Source organism: Neodiprion virginianus, chromosome 1 (genome assembly GCF_021901495.1).
Source record: "Neodiprion virginianus isolate iyNeoVirg1 chromosome 1, iyNeoVirg1.1, whole genome shotgun sequence".
Lineage (NCBI taxonomy): Eukaryota > Metazoa > Arthropoda > Insecta > Hymenoptera > Diprionidae > Neodiprion > Neodiprion virginianus.
Window position 1 is genome coordinate 34,813,137 of NC_060877.1, and position 17,368 is coordinate 34,830,504.

Sequence of the window (17,368 nt, forward strand, 5' to 3'; positions counted from 1 at the left end):
CTTGACTTACGATCGTGACAGTCTGACCACGGCTCGTAAGAGGTCGTAAGTCGTAATCTGGTATCTCTGGCACCTTGGTTGATGGTAAGTGTGTGAGTTTACTCCGTAGTGTGAGTGGAACATAAAGAAAATAACACGTCTCGCTTAGAAATATTTTTACGTTATGAAGGTATCGTCGTTTGACTGGAAGAGGTGTGAGATGTTGATTTTGAGTTTCGCATACTATCTGAACAATATGACGTATTCATATTGTCGCCAAATGATGTTTTAATTGTTTGTTGAACTATTTTCAATCATTATCGGTGTGTCGCGATCTAAAATCTCTCTAAATTACGGTATGACACTTTTTCTTCAAGCATGCAGCCCCTCGCGAGTCAACAACCCTTAACGTGTATATCACCTCATAGAATAACATACAATTTTACTAAACATATCTTGTAACCTTCAGTACAATTGCCTTCATCGTAGGGTATTCCTTGATGTGTCAATGTTTACAGAGCCAATCTGCTGGGTAATAAAATATGGTAGGTGATGATTCACCGTTCTTAAATCAACTCCACCTTATCATCATCGTTCGTCATAGAGGTTAGTAAAGGATTTATTTTATTCATATGAATAAAATGTGCAAACCTAGTATGCCGAGTTGTGGTCCTCTACCGTGCCTGGGCATAGACACAATACATCGATTAATAAATTTTTGAGCGCAGCATGCTCTTGACCCGTCCATATTAGCGAATGCAAAATATGAGCAGTTATTTTTTTACGTAACACAACTTATGGAGTAGTCCAATTTCTAGATCCTTCCTAATCAAGTGATTGAAATATTTACAGACAACATCGAATTGCTTCTATATTATAAATATCCTGACTGTCTTTGAAAAGATGTCATATTGTCGAATGATTGACAACTAACTTTAACATGCACGCTGTAGCATTAGAGCAAATAATGGGAGACATTGACAACTCAGCTCCTTGCAATGGTACTTCTATCTTAGAAGATGACCTTGCGTTGAGCCCATCGACGTTGGGTAAGTACGAGTACTATTCCAATCACATAAATCTGAGGGATTTTTAGTTCCACTCATTTTGATTTTTTTTTCTCATAAGTCATGAAAATACTGGCCATAACTGTAAGTCCTTAACAAAATTCGGTTTTTTACTTTTTCTCTCATAACGACTGTGCTGATGCTCTCAAAACTACCTTTGAGTGAAAAATTAAGAAATCAAAACAGGTCTAATCTTTATCTTTACCAGAGATCAATAACATATGTGAAAATTTATATAAACAGATAAAAATTTCAAGAACCTGGAAATGTCAAGAGAAATCTCAATTTCAAAAAATCATTTCGAGAATTTCAGAAAACATGCATATAGGTAACTCCGTGACACATAAGATGTATTTTTAATTCTTAAAAACCTTCAGGAAATGGAATATAAGTCAATTATTTAGTGTCATTCTACCATATTTATAGGCATCGTAAAACATTGTATTTAAGGATAATAGATAACATAAAAAAAAAAATTGAAACCAAGACACGCAACACTAACATTTAATGTTTTACATGTTTTCAGTTAATCTATCAAGTAATTCATCGAGTCAATATTTCTGCTCATTATTTATAATTAATACTGATCAGTCCATAGAATTTAGATTTCAAAATAAATACATTTTGACCTATTTCGTATATAATTTATACATGGTTGTTGGTTTTATCATTGGTTTTATTAGGTGTTATATTGATATTGAACTAACATGATCATTTTAAGGAAAAATCTGTTACTACTAACCAATTATTTTCAATCCATCTCTTTTCCTAATAAACATTTTTTTAATCATTCTTTCATTACTCACTTTTTATAGATTAGATACGTGTTCAATACTGAATTTTAGGAATGTCGAATAAAAGCGCTAGTGATTTGTTGACGACTAACAGTACCTCCGAAGTTAAGACCAAAGTGGTCTACATGAGTGAAGATGCTATGGATTGTGTATACACAGAGTCAAATGAGACTTATAAAAATTCTGAAGTAATTGATGAGGCCCCGAGTCCTGATATGTTTGGAAGCGATACCGAAGATGCCCCAAAAAGCAATTCAGGTATTATATGAGTATCTTATAGTTGTACGGATTACGAAACAATTGTATTTTTTCTTATTTAAATCGTGTAAACAATCGAGCTTTGTTAGTTACAGACATCGATCAATTGGACATAAAACATGAAGATAGCGAAATATGCCAGGCAGACTTGGTAGCAAAATCAGACAGTGAACTACTAAACAGAATTCATGAAGCATTAAGTGGTGTTCCCCCACCTCCTTCTGTTACAATTTCCCAAATGGATTGCAATGACTTCCTAAGGTGTATCAAACAGAATAGCCATTTATTTTGGCCGGGGGGTTTATGTGAAAAGAAAAATTTTGACCAGATTGGGAGCAGGATTGGGATAACAAACTTAGCTGAAAGTGGAAGTAGTAATACGTTTTATCAACAAATTAAAAGTGGTTCTAGAAACTTGATGAATGCTTTTGACGCCTGTGATTTATCTAATGTAAGAAGAAACGATGAACACTGCCACAATAAAAGTGATAATGAAAATTGTGAAACGACTTTAGTAAGTAAGAAGTTGAGTGATCCTAATCGTGGAGTGGAAAGTGATAGTAGTACTATGAGTAACTTTGTGTGTCAAAATTCAACATTGACTTTACTAAATGATAGCAGAGAAAGCAGAACAACAATATCAGTAAACGAAACAACTAGCGTGGATAAACCTTTATTGTTAAATTATAGAACAATTATTGATTGTGACCCAGCCACACTGAAATGGCCTGAAGCTTACGCACACAAGCATCATGGCATACAGTAAGTTTCATGCAATTATAATACAATTCAGCTCTATCATGCTGTTCTTTTTATCTGAAATTATTTGATTGTGATATTTGGCATTTCAGTTATAATCGCAGTGTAGCTGTAGAGGACTTTGAATACTTGTCAATTAAGCTATGTGAAAGATATATAGGAGCTGAAACACAATCGACATGCAACGCCTGGTTTACAAAACAGGCACCAGGAAGTGCTACTAAACGTAAGATGCTGGGAAGAAGGAATGTTGGACAAAGTCCAGGAAGACGGCTTAGCCACCTGGCAAGGCGAAGACGAGCTTTCTCTAGTGCTAACTTACAAGGCATGGGACTCACTGATAAAAGACAAGTCGTTCTTGATATTAAGTGAGTCTTATCACACATTTCATCAGTCTCGTAATTATAACAATGTGGCAGACATTATAGTTATTAACATTTGAAACTAACGATCATGCAACTTTTGAATCATTATTTATTTGCTCACTGTCATTTCAGAAAACCATTAATTAAAAAGGGTAAAAGTCCCCGAGGTAAGGGTATTAGAGGAAAAAGCCCGCGTAGCTCGGCAAAAAAACGTGCTGCCAGGAGATTAATGATGGAAGGTTCAAGTCCTCGGAAATCTAAATTGGAAACATCCAAGCGAGCATTGTTTCAAAGTCCACCTGGAGATCGGGCTGGTCCTAGTCGAATAAATACAGCACGACCTGTCCCATCTTTGAATCCGCAAAAAATAAAACGCGCTCTCTTCCCAACGCCAAATAAAAAAGATGATATTGACAAACGGGTTAGTTTTGAAGATACAAAAAAGCGGAAAAGTGAAGATGATCTCGAAGGTCCAAGGCCTAAATGGGCAAAGAGTATGTCATTTGACTGCCCTCGTGGCTTGGAAAAAAAACAAACACCAGATTGTAAGATTGAACGATATTCAACTGGAAGTGTTCTTGCTAAAAGTGAGGGTGCTATGAAATACCGAAAAGGAGAACTGACTGACACGCACAAAAAGGTAAACACTAATTTACATCGGCTAAGAAGCTGGAACTGAGCATAAAACCGAATCCAAAGTGTACGAATTAAACTTTACATTCCTCATGATATAAGGTAATACTCGTTTTCTACAAATGTTTTACAGAAATTGTTGTGGGCTGTTGCTGAAGCCTTGAGAGGGAAAGGAATTGGTATGAATCATCCACAATTCAAACAATATGGTTCTCTCTTAGCACGTACTGTCAGAAAATTCATGCCTGACCTGGAAAACCAGGATATTCCGCGAAAACCTGGAAGTACGAGTGATCGCATGTTGAAATTTGCTAAGCAATACGTGCTTACAATTGTTGACGCAAAACCTACAAATTGTTAATTGATATGATACAATATCGAGTGTTTATTTCTGTTTTATATTTTTTTAAAACTACTATTGAATACCTAAATGTTCACAGTTTTTATCTTGTAGTGAATCGCCTGGTTTTCAACCAGAGAAAAACGACTGAACGCAACTGTGAATGCATATTTTTAGTCTACTTATAATTGTTTTGCAAAATCATTAAGTTAATTTGGTTTTCTTCACTGTGGCAGTAACGGTATCTTCTTTTTCTATTTATTTTGTTCTATTAAAATATGTACGCAATTTCTGTATTTAATTGTAAGTTATCATGATTTTTTTTAACACTATTATTACGATATGGATATCTCTGCGTGATTGTCGCGTGCTTTGTTGCAAAGTGAATTACTTGAATACTCTGATGAATTATCCGAATTCTAAGAGGTATTAATAACTTCTAAAAATAATGAGATACAAATTCGATATCTTCATCAACAAACATATCAATATCATACACTCGCGGTGATATAAAATGATTCAAATCAGAATGAAGTGTAAATATCGTGGCAAGTTTCTATTCTGTGGCCAGACACTAGTAGTTTGACACACATGGTTTTGCCGGTTCGAGACTTCAGCAGTATGATTCATTTATTTCACCAATATAAAATTATCAGTCAACTATCCTATTTATTTGTAAAATGAGCACTCGATTTGTTACAGAGTTATTTTTATAAATTATTATTTAAATAATTATTTAGTTTGTAATAGATCAACAAATTGAATTAGTAAACCTATTTCATAAAAATCCCTTTATTCTCGTAATAAGGCCTTTTGCCCCGACTGAAATATTATTTCTAATTATTTTATTTAATAACTTCAATTAAATCTATTGATAAAAACATTAGGACACATTTACATGCAAAGAAACATTATTTCAATTTGATATGAAAGCACGACATCTGAACTGCTTGTTTATAAACATTGTTATCGTTGAATTGAGATCTAAAGTATATTTTTTCAACTAATATATGAAAATGCAAGTTTAATAACCGAAAATAATAATCCTATTGAAATATTACCACATCTGTGTTCAACAATTCCAGCCTGAGTAGTTCGAAATTATTGTACGCGCACTATTCTGTTTTAAAATACCTGTCCGGATCACATCTAGCTAACAGGAAATAATTACCAAACCGGCCTCTAGTATGCCATAATTGTGATGTATGTATACTCGGCGAAATGTTGAACTCGATTTGAAATATTTAACCTACTTAAGGTTTAGGTAAATTTAGGATACCATAAATTTCGTTGGTATAGTTTTACAACTACCGGCGAGTTTGACATTTATGAGGGAAGGAAAAGATAAATAGAATTAGGTAAAATTTAACTTATTGAGAGCAAGAATCCTTTCAGGATAGGCTTTAGTGATGTGTCCAATTACAGTGACAATGATTTGATGATAATTGAGAAGATTTGAATAAGTAGGCCTATTTTATTAGGATATCATTTATTTTACAGTCTATAAATAAAGATCAATAAAGAGTACTATTCATAAACACAACGGCATATAATCAGTAATTATGTTATCGTATATTATGAACGTATCAAGTAAAAAAATAATGACTGATATAAATATTCACTCGGGATTTTGACCAACCCTGGCAATGAATTCATCAAGTATCGATGAAAGTTCCTTATTCTCCTTTGACTTCTGCTCAACCATTTCCGCTAAAGAATTACTTTTCAATTCGGCCTTCCTTATCATTGCCTGTAATCTTACTGTCTCTGTTTCATGTTGCTTTCGGATCGCTTCCAGTTCTAAATTTGCCCTAGAAAAAAGAATGTCACGTTGAAACACTTCGCAATGCATAAGCCTTACTGGTATTTAAATAATGTATGTAATAACTACTTTTCAAGCTGTGACATTGCGTGATTCTTAAGCTGGTCATATCTGTCCTCAAGCGTTTTGATTGTTTTAACATTTTCTTGTATGCTCTCTTTGAGAACATCCTCGTTACTTTTATATGCAGAAGTTACACTTTTCAGTCGTTCGTATTTCAAGTGGACGTCGTTAAAAGCTGCTTCCGTGTTACCCAAATGATGATTAGCAGCCTGTAAATCATCCTGCAGCTTCGCTTTTTCCTGCGCAAAAATCGCTCTTTCTCTTTCCCGATCTGCCATTTGTCGACTCAATGATTTTTCATATTCATCCATTACCATCCTATCAAAATAATTGTACGTTAGTCTCATTTTGGCTGCAATGGACATGAATAATCAATTATTTAATCTAATTAACAAGTAAAAAACCGCACGTCATCTCTTTCTTCTTTTGCATTTCATGCACCATTTCCTTTTCAAGATTCTCATATTTCGACCGCTGCTTTTCCAGTTCTAATTCGTGTTCCTGTCTTTCTTTTTCTCGTTCTTTTCGTTCTTTCTCAAGCTGTGAATCAAGCTGTAATACCGTTGACCTAACCAACTCTAATTCTTTGGTCATAGTCTCATCAACTATTGGTGTAACCACGGGTTTCACTTCTTCAACTATCTTCTGCAACGAAAATCAAAACATGTTCCATTATTTGGAAATTGGACATATTGAATTCTGATTTATCCTTCCTATGTGAATTCTTAAAACTAATAAGTACAATTGAAATCAACATTTATAATTATATTACCTCTTCAATTTTAGGTGGTTCTTCAATTTTTTTAGGTGTTCCAGGTGCTGGACTGTAAAGCAACAGTCTGTCAATGGCTGCCAAAGCAGGATTTCGTTTTGGGGTGCCAAGTGTTGGCTGTGAAATATTGTTTTTGGCATTTTCTTCGCCGTCAACTACCTGCAAAGGCCCCTGTGGTAGCATAGTGTTGTTACCAACCAAAGGGTCAAATTTCACATAAAGTGACTCGGCACGCAAATCACGAACGGTATTTTTACTATTATTTCTTGCGAGCAAGAAATCAAACGATGCTGGATCAAAGAATACTGTAAACAGAAAACACACAGTATATTACTTTTTAGAAAAAATTATATTGAAATATAAATATCTCACTTTCATAGTATTAAAGAGAAAAAACTGATCTAACTACACTATTGCAAATCTTAGTCAAGTATCGGAAATATGAACTTACACTCTGATTGAGCGTTGAAAAAGTGATCAGTGTCTTCAGTCAACTCCGATGACTTGTTACGAATTTCTTCAGCAATAGCTTGAGCAGCCAGTTCCAATTTCTCAAAATTGTACTCTGGTATTATTATTTGTAGACTGGTACTTTGTTGTACAGGTTTAAAAGCCTCATAAGGGTCACTAGTAATCTCAGAGCTAATACTGTGAAAAGATTCCTCCCTGAGGGTAGATGTTTGATTCAAATCTTCCTCAACTGAATTACCTGCGTCCTGATAACTTTCTGCACTCAATGAAGATATCGGTTGAGTGTCTAAATTACTTTCTGGAAATGGTGTGACATTAACGTCCACTTGAGGTAATTCTTCTGACTTAGATTCTTTCAAATCTTCCAAATTAGTAGATGTATTCTGTTGAACACATGGCACCTTGTTTTCTGTAACTTGTGAAACGGTTTCTAGATCCTCAGCTTGTTGTAGACTTTGTGATAACTGTTCTACTGAATTTTCAAGTACCACCTGTTTTGACTGCTCGGATTCTACTTCAGATTGAATTGAGTTTTGAGTTTCAGGATATACTGACTTTTGAACTTCTGGTAACTCTTCAGCTGGCTCTGTGTTTTCCAAATTCTCTTCAGGGATACTCAATGGAGTCAATAAACTCTGGTTATCAGAAATTTGTAGAGCTTGTTCCTGAGCTATGCACTCGTTGAAAGTTTCCGCACTTATGTCTGGATATGAGTTTGGAATAACGATAGATAGGCTTTCTACCTCAAACTGACTTGTATTTCCTGACAATGCCTCTGCAAAATGATCTGTAGAAGAATCAGGCGTAATTTGTTCTGGAACCAATTGTGAGTCTTTCACATTATGGTCTTCCTCCTTCAAACTGTTCACAGTTTCTGGTTTCAATTGTGGATTTTTCGGATTGTGTTCTTCCTCCTTAAAATCTTCCAGAGTTTCTGGTTCAATAGGTTTTTCAATTACCAAATCAGGTTCTTTAGTCAGTGGTTCTTCAACAGTGCAAGGTTCAATTACGATACTGTTTGATGCACATAGAGTCGGTTCATTTGAACTAGATGTATTCTGGTTTGTACAAAGCGTTGACTCTGGAGGTAAATTTAAGGGATCATTCAATGATGACACATTTTCAATTCTCAAGGTTGCGGATAACTCGGTTGATGGATTTTCACTGGTCTCGGCTATGTTCGATGAATTGCAATTTGTCGATGCATCGTTTTGATTATTTGAGATACAGTTAGTATCATTCAACACCTCCGATTTACTTGAGTAAGACTTGTTGAAAGTCGAGTTACAGTCTGCTACCAATTCGACAGTCTCATTTAACAGATGTGAATTCTCACGTGAATTATTATGCGAATTTGATGTCAATGAAGAATCCTGTGTTTGAAGCGAATTATTTTGACATTCCTCTGCAGCTGCTGGTAATTCTGTATTTTTATTAAAAATTATTATATTCTCAGAGTCAGACTTCGACGACAAATCTCTGGTTTCATTTAATGCAGGATTATTTGCAGAGGAATGTGGAATGTCTGGCGTATCTTCAATGTGAATTTCAATTGAGTTGTAACTCGTTTGCTTATCCTCTGAATCCTCTACTGGTTCAGCACTTGAAGAATCAAGCTTGGGATCGAGCGTTAGAGAAGTTTCCAGTGGTTTGGTTTCTTGGGTATCAGTTGTTTCGTTTAGGTGAATATTTCCCCAGCCTGATATCAAGTCGTCCAGTCCAGGAATGTCCGTGTTTCCATACGAAGTGTCTGCTGCCCTCTGAGGGGTTATGGGTCGCAAATGATTCCAACTCTTAGTACTTGGTGTACTTGTTACACTTTGAAAACTGCACTCTGAAGACAGGCTCTCGGGCCTGGAAGTTGGAGCCCCCGCATCCACAAATTCACGTGTGAACTGTACTTTTACTTCGTGTTCTGTTTTTCCCGTTTGTGTGTTGCTCGCCGCCTGAAAATAAAATACAAGTAATTGTCAATATTTAATTTTGAATTTTGATTAGGCATGCACTTTTTATTGCACGAAGTTGGATTTTCATAGATCATTCAGTTATACCTCAATAAATAATTTTTTGAACACATTTCAATTAATTCGAATTTCTTATAATTAGAGACTAGAAGAATTTAAATTTTTTATACATTTCTGATTATTTCACATTATATTGTTTCTTTTACTGAGGTTTAATATTAAAAAACAGTTTACGATACAATATTCCCTTAGAATTTTGACGTAAATATATGCCAAAACTTTTACCCTGGTTACCTTGTCACCACATTCACGGAACATTTATTTCTCGAACTAGAAAATGTTGTGACAGAATCTCATTTTGTTGAGAAATCAGAGAAACATTAGCCAGTTTGGCAGAAGAGACAGACAATAGCTGAGACTTGAATGTCAATAATACAACAGAAAACGAAGGTGCCTTTTCAAAGTTGGTCAATCGTCTTGATTATCTCCAGATAGAATTAAAAATAAATTCTATTGTCGTTTTTACGTAGTAAAAATAATTTTTTTACGCTTTCTCCTCTTCGTTAACGATGATATTAAATTTTCGGTATTCAGAATGCGCAAAACAATGATTCACGTCATGGCGAATGTTTACAAAAAAAATCAAGAGTAAAGACATTTAACAGAATTGATAAATGGATGGGCGGAAAGTACGAAATGATGACAAGGGGAAAATGCGAAAATTCCACATGTCGAAAAATATGATTTTGCAAAGGACACTGCATATTTCTACCTCGCTAACAATGGGGGAAGCGGATCCGCGATGTAGGAGTTTGTTGATGAAGTCCATGCCGAGTGACAGTTAAGGAGAGAGACTTTTCTTGTGTTTGCTCAATGAAAACTGACTTGCTTTTCGTTTTCGAAGCCAACTGACGCGAAGGAACGGATGATGGTTTCATTCGAATTGCGCAACGGAGATCAGCTCTGGCTATTATAAGAACAGCAAAACACTAGCAAAAGACAAGGAGAGACCGAAACCAATGGTTGAAGTTCTCGAAAAACTGGCACGTAATCAATGCCGACTGGGTACATATGTTTTCACCCTCGTCAGTCTAGCCTGGTACTCTTCGGTGTGATAAACTCTTTCTCTATCGTGAACCGTTTCAAAAATGCAACCGTAACGGTCTCTGTGCTCTCTGTTACACTGATTTCGTTTTTCTTTTCGAAGACTGTCATAGATTGCTAATCTGCCGTTTTCCTTTTTCAAGTACGTCAACGCCCGGATTACCAAAAAATTTTCAGACTATTCTGTAGTGCGCGGTGGTACACAATACATACACAGATTAATTTCCGCCGATTACATTGTCAACTCTGGATTTTTATACTGCCACGTGTTGAATTGTGGCAGCGCACTTAATTCATAGAAGTTACAATGTGCGTAGATCAATTATTGCAAAGTTATTTTCCAACAGATTTTTCGTCATCCGAATAACAATATTTACGTAATATCGTTTTCACGTCGCGTAAAGAAATCTTGAACGATCAGTTTGTAAATTTCACGTTAAATGCTCGACTGCAACAAATCGCATAAGACGAAAAATACGCTCCTTGTCGGCAAGTGGAAAAAAACATTCGAACACATTCAATAACAGTTATACAAAGTAATATGATTTCGTCACCGCTACGCAGGCAAAAAAAAAAGGAGAAAAGAAACCAACGTTGAAACGTGTCGATTCGAAATTCGAATTATTATACATGTTGACTGCAGGCATAAAATTATTTAGACGTTCATAATTAGGACAGCGTTTCTGTTTCTTTAATTTTTCTCAAGAGCAGATATTCGACCGTCCAACAGACTTACGCAGGCATTCGTTTTTAGAATACATCCCACGCAATTCGTTCCGACGGCTCTCTCGGTGATGACTTGATGAGATTCAAAAACCCGTATAGAAGTTGTTCAAGCCGCGATATATCACAAGAGGCACGCGAGTGGGTCGATCTAAATTCACCTCACACCGGAAATGAAAAACGAAGCTTTGGAGTGAACGAAATTGTAATATTTCACGTGTTCCGACGGAAAATGCATAGCATCGGAGAATGCGATCGTGAGGTCGTTCTTGAAAAGCGGACGCACGGAAGAATTTAAAACGCACCGGAAGTGCTGGAAATGTAACCTCGTGTACGCGATATACTTGGGCGTTTTTCTTGTAAGAATTCTCGCCAGTAGTTGCAAGTTGTTAGCATTCGCGAGTATACGGAAAAGGAAGCGCAGGCGAATAAAGATATGATAAAAGAAAAAGAGAATACTGTCCAGAACGAATGAATTTACCTTGTTACCACGATTACCCATGATTTTTGTACAGAGAACGTATGTACTGAGAAAGATCGTAGGAAGTTGCGGCTGTCACTAGCACGTGCTGTGTCCATATATATCGTGTTTATATGTGGAACCCCACGGAGCGAGAAAGACACTGTCCCAAAAGAAGAGGTCTTCTCTTTTGCTCCCATCCCTTTTTGTTTGTTTTCTCTACTTTCGTTGATGGTAGACAGGTATCAAATTGTACCCTAACGCGTGCAGTTAACGTTATATCGAGAAGAACAGCGTTCTGTTCGCTATAGATTCGATATATTTCCCTAATTGTTCGCTGTATGTATGAGAAAACTTTTACACGGTTATTGCATCCCGTAACAGCGTGCCGCATTCTTCGAGTAATTACAGCTTACATTACACGATCTATTAAACAACGTGTATACGTACAAAGGCCCCTTCATTAAATGATATGATTCCAGCGTCTCCAAGCAGTAAGAAAGAAATGCAATTTCAATACAGCTGTTTCTACTTCCTGTTCCAATATTTCTTACAACACATATTTTCGTACGGATGAATAACTTGAAAAGAAAAAAAAAAAAAACATCACATCCGTGAAATTTCAAATTGTAACCGCTCGAACTGGTTCAATTATGCAATGTATATGCATTGCTTCTTATTTCAGTAAGTAATGGAACTACCTGCACAGAATATACGTACAAAGATTCCGACGATATTGGACAGAATGACGTAATATAGACTAGAGAAAGTGATGACGAGTACTGCTTTGCCCCGGTACTCATTTTAAAATGAGGATAAAATGCATGTACATATATGTACATACAATGCGATGTAGATTATATATATATATACATGTGTGTGTGTGCAATACTTAAAACCCGCATAGGATATTCCGTAAATGGTAAGAGAGTGAGAGCGGTTCGATGAAGCTGATAGAGTGTGGCGAGTTGAATGCAGATATGTATGTGCACGAGAAGGTGTGTGTGTGACTCATTCATTCGCATCTGTTTAAATGTTCGTACGAAAATCCGATAAACTATGAGCGGGGTATTCGGGGTGTGACTTTTTGATTTATACAGAGACATTGTAACAATAACTCCGAGCTAATTCTATTTGATTAGTACTTGGGAGCGATTAAGAGATTCTAATATTAGATTTGTCAAGTCTTTCTAGTCAATAAATTGCGAGTAGCTGGCTGCATGGTGGTGGGTTGGCGAGTAGAATATGATCGTCGTCTAACGTTTGATTGTATTCTCACCTTCGTATGACAACGTCCAGCTTCTTACAAGCCTCGGTTTATACGGCTGTATTCGAATGTCGGCGGTTATTTTGTTAAATAGGATCGGAGAAGGAGTAGATTTCGTCTAATATCGAGCAGTGTACGATTGTTTTAAGAGCCATTTCCACACCGTGTCACGGTAGACGGTACAGTACTAACACACCATGTAAGATGTATCACTGTACTAGGCACTGGGCATACAACTGGTGGTGGTCGTCGAGATAGGAAATCGGCTTGGTGGCGCTATCTATGGAAATTTAATCAAAGAGATTGCCCAAATTCCAACTGAACACTCCGCCGATATGTATGTACCTGTCCTTAGTTAGTCTCGTCGCAACGCCCGTATTGTTCGTACGTAGGCAAAAAATCATTTATTCCGCCGCCGCCGTTGTAGCGGGTGAACCAGAAGTGCGGAGCACGTGTGAAGGCTTTTGTTTAAACTCGATTCGTCGAATAAAAGAGAAGAGAAATCGGTACGCAGTTACGAGTTCAGTTATCATTTTAATCCCTTTCTGAAAACTTTTACATCGCAATCGAAGAGGGAGACCGAATAATGTTGGAAGCGAATGGAAATGATTCTTCCTTTGGCCAGTATCGAAAGTGTTATTACGTTTTCTTAATAATCGTGTCGAACAAACCGATTGGTAATTACGACGGCGAGAATGTTTCGTTGGTTGCGATTAACGAATATGTACTCGTGAGAATTTTTTTATTGGAAAATTCATGGAAGTTTCACTAATGACGATTCGACCATGAAAGCTTCGAAACTTCTTACACTGACACGTTTTTTTCACCCCAATGGCCTTTATTCGATACAGAAAATAGCGGAAAACGATGACAATTTTTATTACAAAATATGTAGAATTATCAGTTACGGGTTCTCGGATCTTTGACTCTGCAAAATAATAGGTTTTATTTTTATTTTATTGACTAATATAAGTAACATGCCTTCAAATAACAGTTTATTTGGAGCGTTTAATTTTAAAAGATTATTCGGCGTACCGAATCATCGTTTTTCTATAACTGTAAAAACTTCTGGGAATTTGGAAACGATGAATTGAACTTATTTTTAGTTAACCAAGGAAGAACAAAAGGAACGAGATGGTAACGGGAATAGTTTGAATTCATTCGCATATGTGCCTCGACAGCGGTATGTGGGTTTCGAAAACTCGTCACGATCAATTACAAGCCGTAAATGGTACGGAAATAATAAATAATTAGGATGCGGTGCCTCGCTTGCAGACGAGGAGGAGTATTAAACGGTACGGAAACGAATATCGTTTAATGCATTTCTCGTATCATATATATGCGTATAAACAAAATGCATATAAGTATAAAGTGTTTATTTTTCTTCAGTTTAAACTCGGGCAGATACGGGGGCTATTTATAGAACCTATACTCGAACGAAACTGTCAGACACATATAAAGATGCACAGAGGATTTTAAAAGGCTCTGCTGGCTTTGCCGAACTTTATGTATACGTATACACGTGTATGCGATAGAAAAAAAATTCCGATACCTGCTGATACGTTCACATATATGATTCGTATCCTACACCTGATTCTTATTATGAAATTAATATACATACGTGAAAGTACGTTGTTTGATACTTTCAAAACACCTCGTTATTTTTATTTTTTCTAAATTCATCCAGACTACTTTCCAAAGGGTATTTTTCTATTTCTTTTTCAACGTTTCATATTTTTCAGCAGATATTTTCCTCGTGGACTGATGCGAGTCGAAAATCCGCCAGGTTTGACAGAATTTGAAATTCAATCTGTTCATTCGATATATGATGCAAGCATGTCAATTCTGTACGAGGTAACTTTCTCACCTTGCGATGTCCAGGCTGCGTTGGTGGCGAATTTTGTAGGGTCGCTGTAATTTCTCTGAGTACAACACGTGTTCCATCGCGGGTACCCAAAATGCTGCAATTGCTGCCGATACCATTGGGAGTTCCAGAATTTGACATTTTTACAATTTTAAAATAAACTGGCTGTCAGGCAACGTCTCTCACTCGCTGCAGGGCTGACGTCAAGCCGAGGAACAAAGAAAGAATAACGAAACCGGCGATATATTATAACAGAGAAGGGAAAATATCACGTGGAAACACTTCACAGTTACTAAGCACTTAGGATTGGTACATTAGGTCAGAATATATCGGCAAAAACTTCTTGAAAACACCGTGTCCTTCCAAGGAACGCTTGTAACGGCTTCACGCTATTTTGACAACTTGAATATAAACCCAATAGCCAATCAGGAGCCGAGAATTAAAACAACATTTTTTTTCCGACGTATAGGTGGCGCTTAGCTCGACCAATGTACCCAGTCGGTAATACAGATTAGACTTGTCCGTTTTTCCACTCTTAATTATCCGAGCTTCATGTTAAATAAGACTCAGTGCAGTCAAGACGCATGTTAAGAACATTTTCTTGCAAATGCAGGACCAAGTGATGTTTTGAATACTTCTCTATATTCATTTGTGTCGCATAATGCAGCCGTTGGTAAGACAGGTCCCAAAGTAGTGAGTGTCAAATGGCGTAGATGAACCAATCATACGTCGTACTGTCCGTACTGTCTAAAATCCTAAATTTTCATTGGTGGCGTAAAACACACCGTAAACAAATTTCTAATCAATTCAAAAACCGTCGAGTATGTGCGGCATACATTAAATCAAAATTACTCACAGTAATCGAAAAGATGTTCTGCCAAATTTTGGATTTATAATAAATGTCGGTGGTCGTACAAGCCAACGGTATCGTGCAAGCCGTATAAGTTTCTGCTTGATCAGCTGATGTCGCCATGTTTTCCTTGAAAAATTTTAAAAACCATATTTGCAAGTTTTTAAAAATAATTACCAAAACTTTGTCATTGTCTACCAAGCATTACCAAGGGATTGAAAAGGCGAATCAACTTCAGTACATGGTTCATCTTAGTAAAGTAAGTCTTTATTAATTCATTAACATACTTTTCATACAAAAATTTATACTTGGCGATACAATTTTCACACAAGACAACCTGTTTATTTCTGGTTGGTCACTGGAGACTCTCGGACATAAGAAGGGTGGGAATTATATGAGGGGAGAAATTGGGGCACCTCTTGTATTTTTAACACTCAGTAATAATGTTCATTTTGTGCTGTGGAGTAGTAACGAATTTATGATTATGGTGTAATAATGACATAAGGTACAAAGGAATACTATTCACATGCTTTGTCAGATTTTTCTAGACGTAAATAAAAACTGTCAGAAGTTCAAGGCACTTTTTTCTTCTATGTTGTACATTACAGGTACAATAAGCAAATGCTTATGTACAATTGATAACGATATTACTTAAATTTTTATAATAGAATTTCGACCAAAAAGACTATTCAAGCAATGTAGTAAACTTGTTTAAAAATATATACACACACGCATATTGCCTGCAACGTGAACTATTATTATTGGTATTATTTTTTTACTCGTTACGCCGATGTAAAAAAATATAACTAGCATTAAATTTACAGTGCACACAAAAAGCACGCACCACAAGATACAACAAAAAATGAAGGTTTTTTTTCCTTTTCTTTCCTATAAGTAACAACAAAAATTTTCAAAATACATGTCTAATCAAAGATTGTATGAAAAAAAAAAGAAAATAAAAGATATTCCCAAAGTTTATAATGAAAAAGATCATATGTTTAATAATTCGCTCTAGTCAAACATGCAGAAATTTGTTCCAGGTATCAGATTCAGAAATTCAAATCAAGAATTTACAATCTCTATTGACAATGCATATTCTTCACTGAAAGATGATCACGAGTAATTGAATTTGAACCTAAGTTATTTTTTAACATGTTACGTGAGTTGACATTCTAGATGGCGTTAACAGCAAGGACATAAAATGCAAAAAAAAAAAAAAAACTAATGTACTAGTCCATGGCAATAATGCCACAAGTGATAACCAAGCAATACGTATGAATGTTCTATGCCCTTGTAGCTATTTAGAAATTAATACAGCCATATATATATGTGTATATATATATATACACACCTATAAAAACTGATCGAGTCTATCATGTAGAATTGTTATAGGACCTTAAAACATGAATTACTTAATCTATCACTTTTTTCCCATTTTTCATTTTTTCTTCTTTCTCCTTTAATTCAGGCCTAAGGACATATGTCATCAGTCATTAAACATCAACAATATATACGCGATCAATTTCTGACATAATAGACACAATATACAATTCGTATTATGTACAAAAATCAGTTACAGAACAATGAAATTCGCTGTTAAGTTAAATATATTATGTTAGGATAGATTATATTCACTATTCCCAAAGTTTCATTACAGCCAGTAGTTAAACGATCCCAGTGAGAATTATTAAAGCGACTGGTCTAGTCAGTCTTATCCAAAGGGTAACAAAGAAATCCCCAGTTTACTACTATAGAATGAAAAATCTGTAAATTACTTATTGGTATGGATAAAAGAATTTCTAATCAATTTTAA

General features: G+C 35.8%; 2 protein-coding genes across 10 annotated transcripts; one reads left to right on the top strand and one right to left on the bottom strand.

The window, feature by feature from the left end:
• The first annotated feature begins 5 nt into the window (after window positions 1–5).
• On the top strand, window positions 6–5,202 carry LOC124307836 (uncharacterized). 7 transcript variants are annotated; one of them, XM_046769996.1, is made up of 8 exons: window positions 6–84; window positions 498–585; window positions 832–1,028; window positions 1,892–2,098; window positions 2,188–2,860; window positions 2,950–3,225; window positions 3,355–3,862; window positions 3,989–5,202. In XM_046769996.1, exons 3-8 carry the CDS (start codon window positions 920–922, stop codon window positions 4,214–4,216), a joined length of 2,001 nt encoding a protein of 666 aa, XP_046625952.1. In that variant the 5' UTR covers window positions 6–84; window positions 498–585; window positions 832–919; the 3' UTR covers window positions 4,217–5,202. The 7 variants fall into 7 exon arrangements, with proteins under 7 accessions (XP_046625952.1, XP_046625944.1, XP_046625935.1 ...); XM_046769988.1 differs by having other exon boundaries at window positions 83–192; XM_046769979.1 differs by lacking the exon at window positions 6–84 and adding an exon at window positions 96–335 and having other exon boundaries at window positions 469–585.
• Window positions 4,528–15,085, bottom strand: LOC124307803 (transforming acidic coiled-coil-containing protein 3-like). 3 transcript variants are annotated; one of them, XM_046769905.1, is made up of 6 exons: window positions 14,709–15,085; window positions 7,304–9,269; window positions 6,853–7,157; window positions 6,490–6,722; window positions 6,087–6,398; window positions 4,528–6,006 (listed from the first exon to the last, which is right to left on the bottom strand). In XM_046769905.1, exons 1-6 carry the CDS (start codon window positions 14,844–14,846, stop codon window positions 5,814–5,816), a joined length of 3,147 nt encoding a protein of 1,048 aa, XP_046625861.1. In that variant the 5' UTR covers window positions 14,847–15,085; the 3' UTR covers window positions 4,528–5,813. The 3 variants fall into 3 exon arrangements, with proteins under 3 accessions (XP_046625861.1, XP_046625853.1, XP_046625871.1); XM_046769897.1 differs by having other exon boundaries at window positions 6,490–6,725; window positions 14,709–15,084; XM_046769915.1 differs by lacking the exon at window positions 14,709–15,085 and adding an exon at window positions 10,060–10,214 and having other exon boundaries at window positions 6,490–6,725.
• Window positions 15,086–17,368: the final 2,283 nt, after the last annotated feature.

Excerpts from the sequence above, each read along its gene's own strand:
- LOC124307803 (XM_046769897.1), bottom strand. The coding sequence starts at position 14,846 with ATGTCAAATTCTGGAACTCCCAATGGTATCGGCAGCAATTGCAGCATT. Across the intron at positions 7,158-7,303 it reads TTTCAACGCTCAATCAGAGT|TATTCTTTGATCCAGCATCG; the intron begins GTAAGTTCATAT and ends TTCTGTTTACAG. Across the intron at positions 6,726-6,852 it reads AACCACCTAAAATTGAAGAG|AAGATAGTTGAAGAAGTGAA; the intron begins GTAATATAATTA and ends TTTTCGTTGCAG.
- LOC124307836 (XM_046769996.1), top strand. The coding sequence starts at position 920 with ATGCACGCTGTAGCATTAGAGCAAATAATGGGAGACATTGACAACTCA. Across the intron at positions 1,029-1,891 it reads GTTGAGCCCATCGACGTTGG|GAATGTCGAATAAAAGCGCT; the intron begins GTAAGTACGAGT and ends ACTGAATTTTAG. Across the intron at positions 3,863-3,988 it reads TGACTGACACGCACAAAAAG|AAATTGTTGTGGGCTGTTGC; the intron begins GTAAACACTAAT and ends AATGTTTTACAG.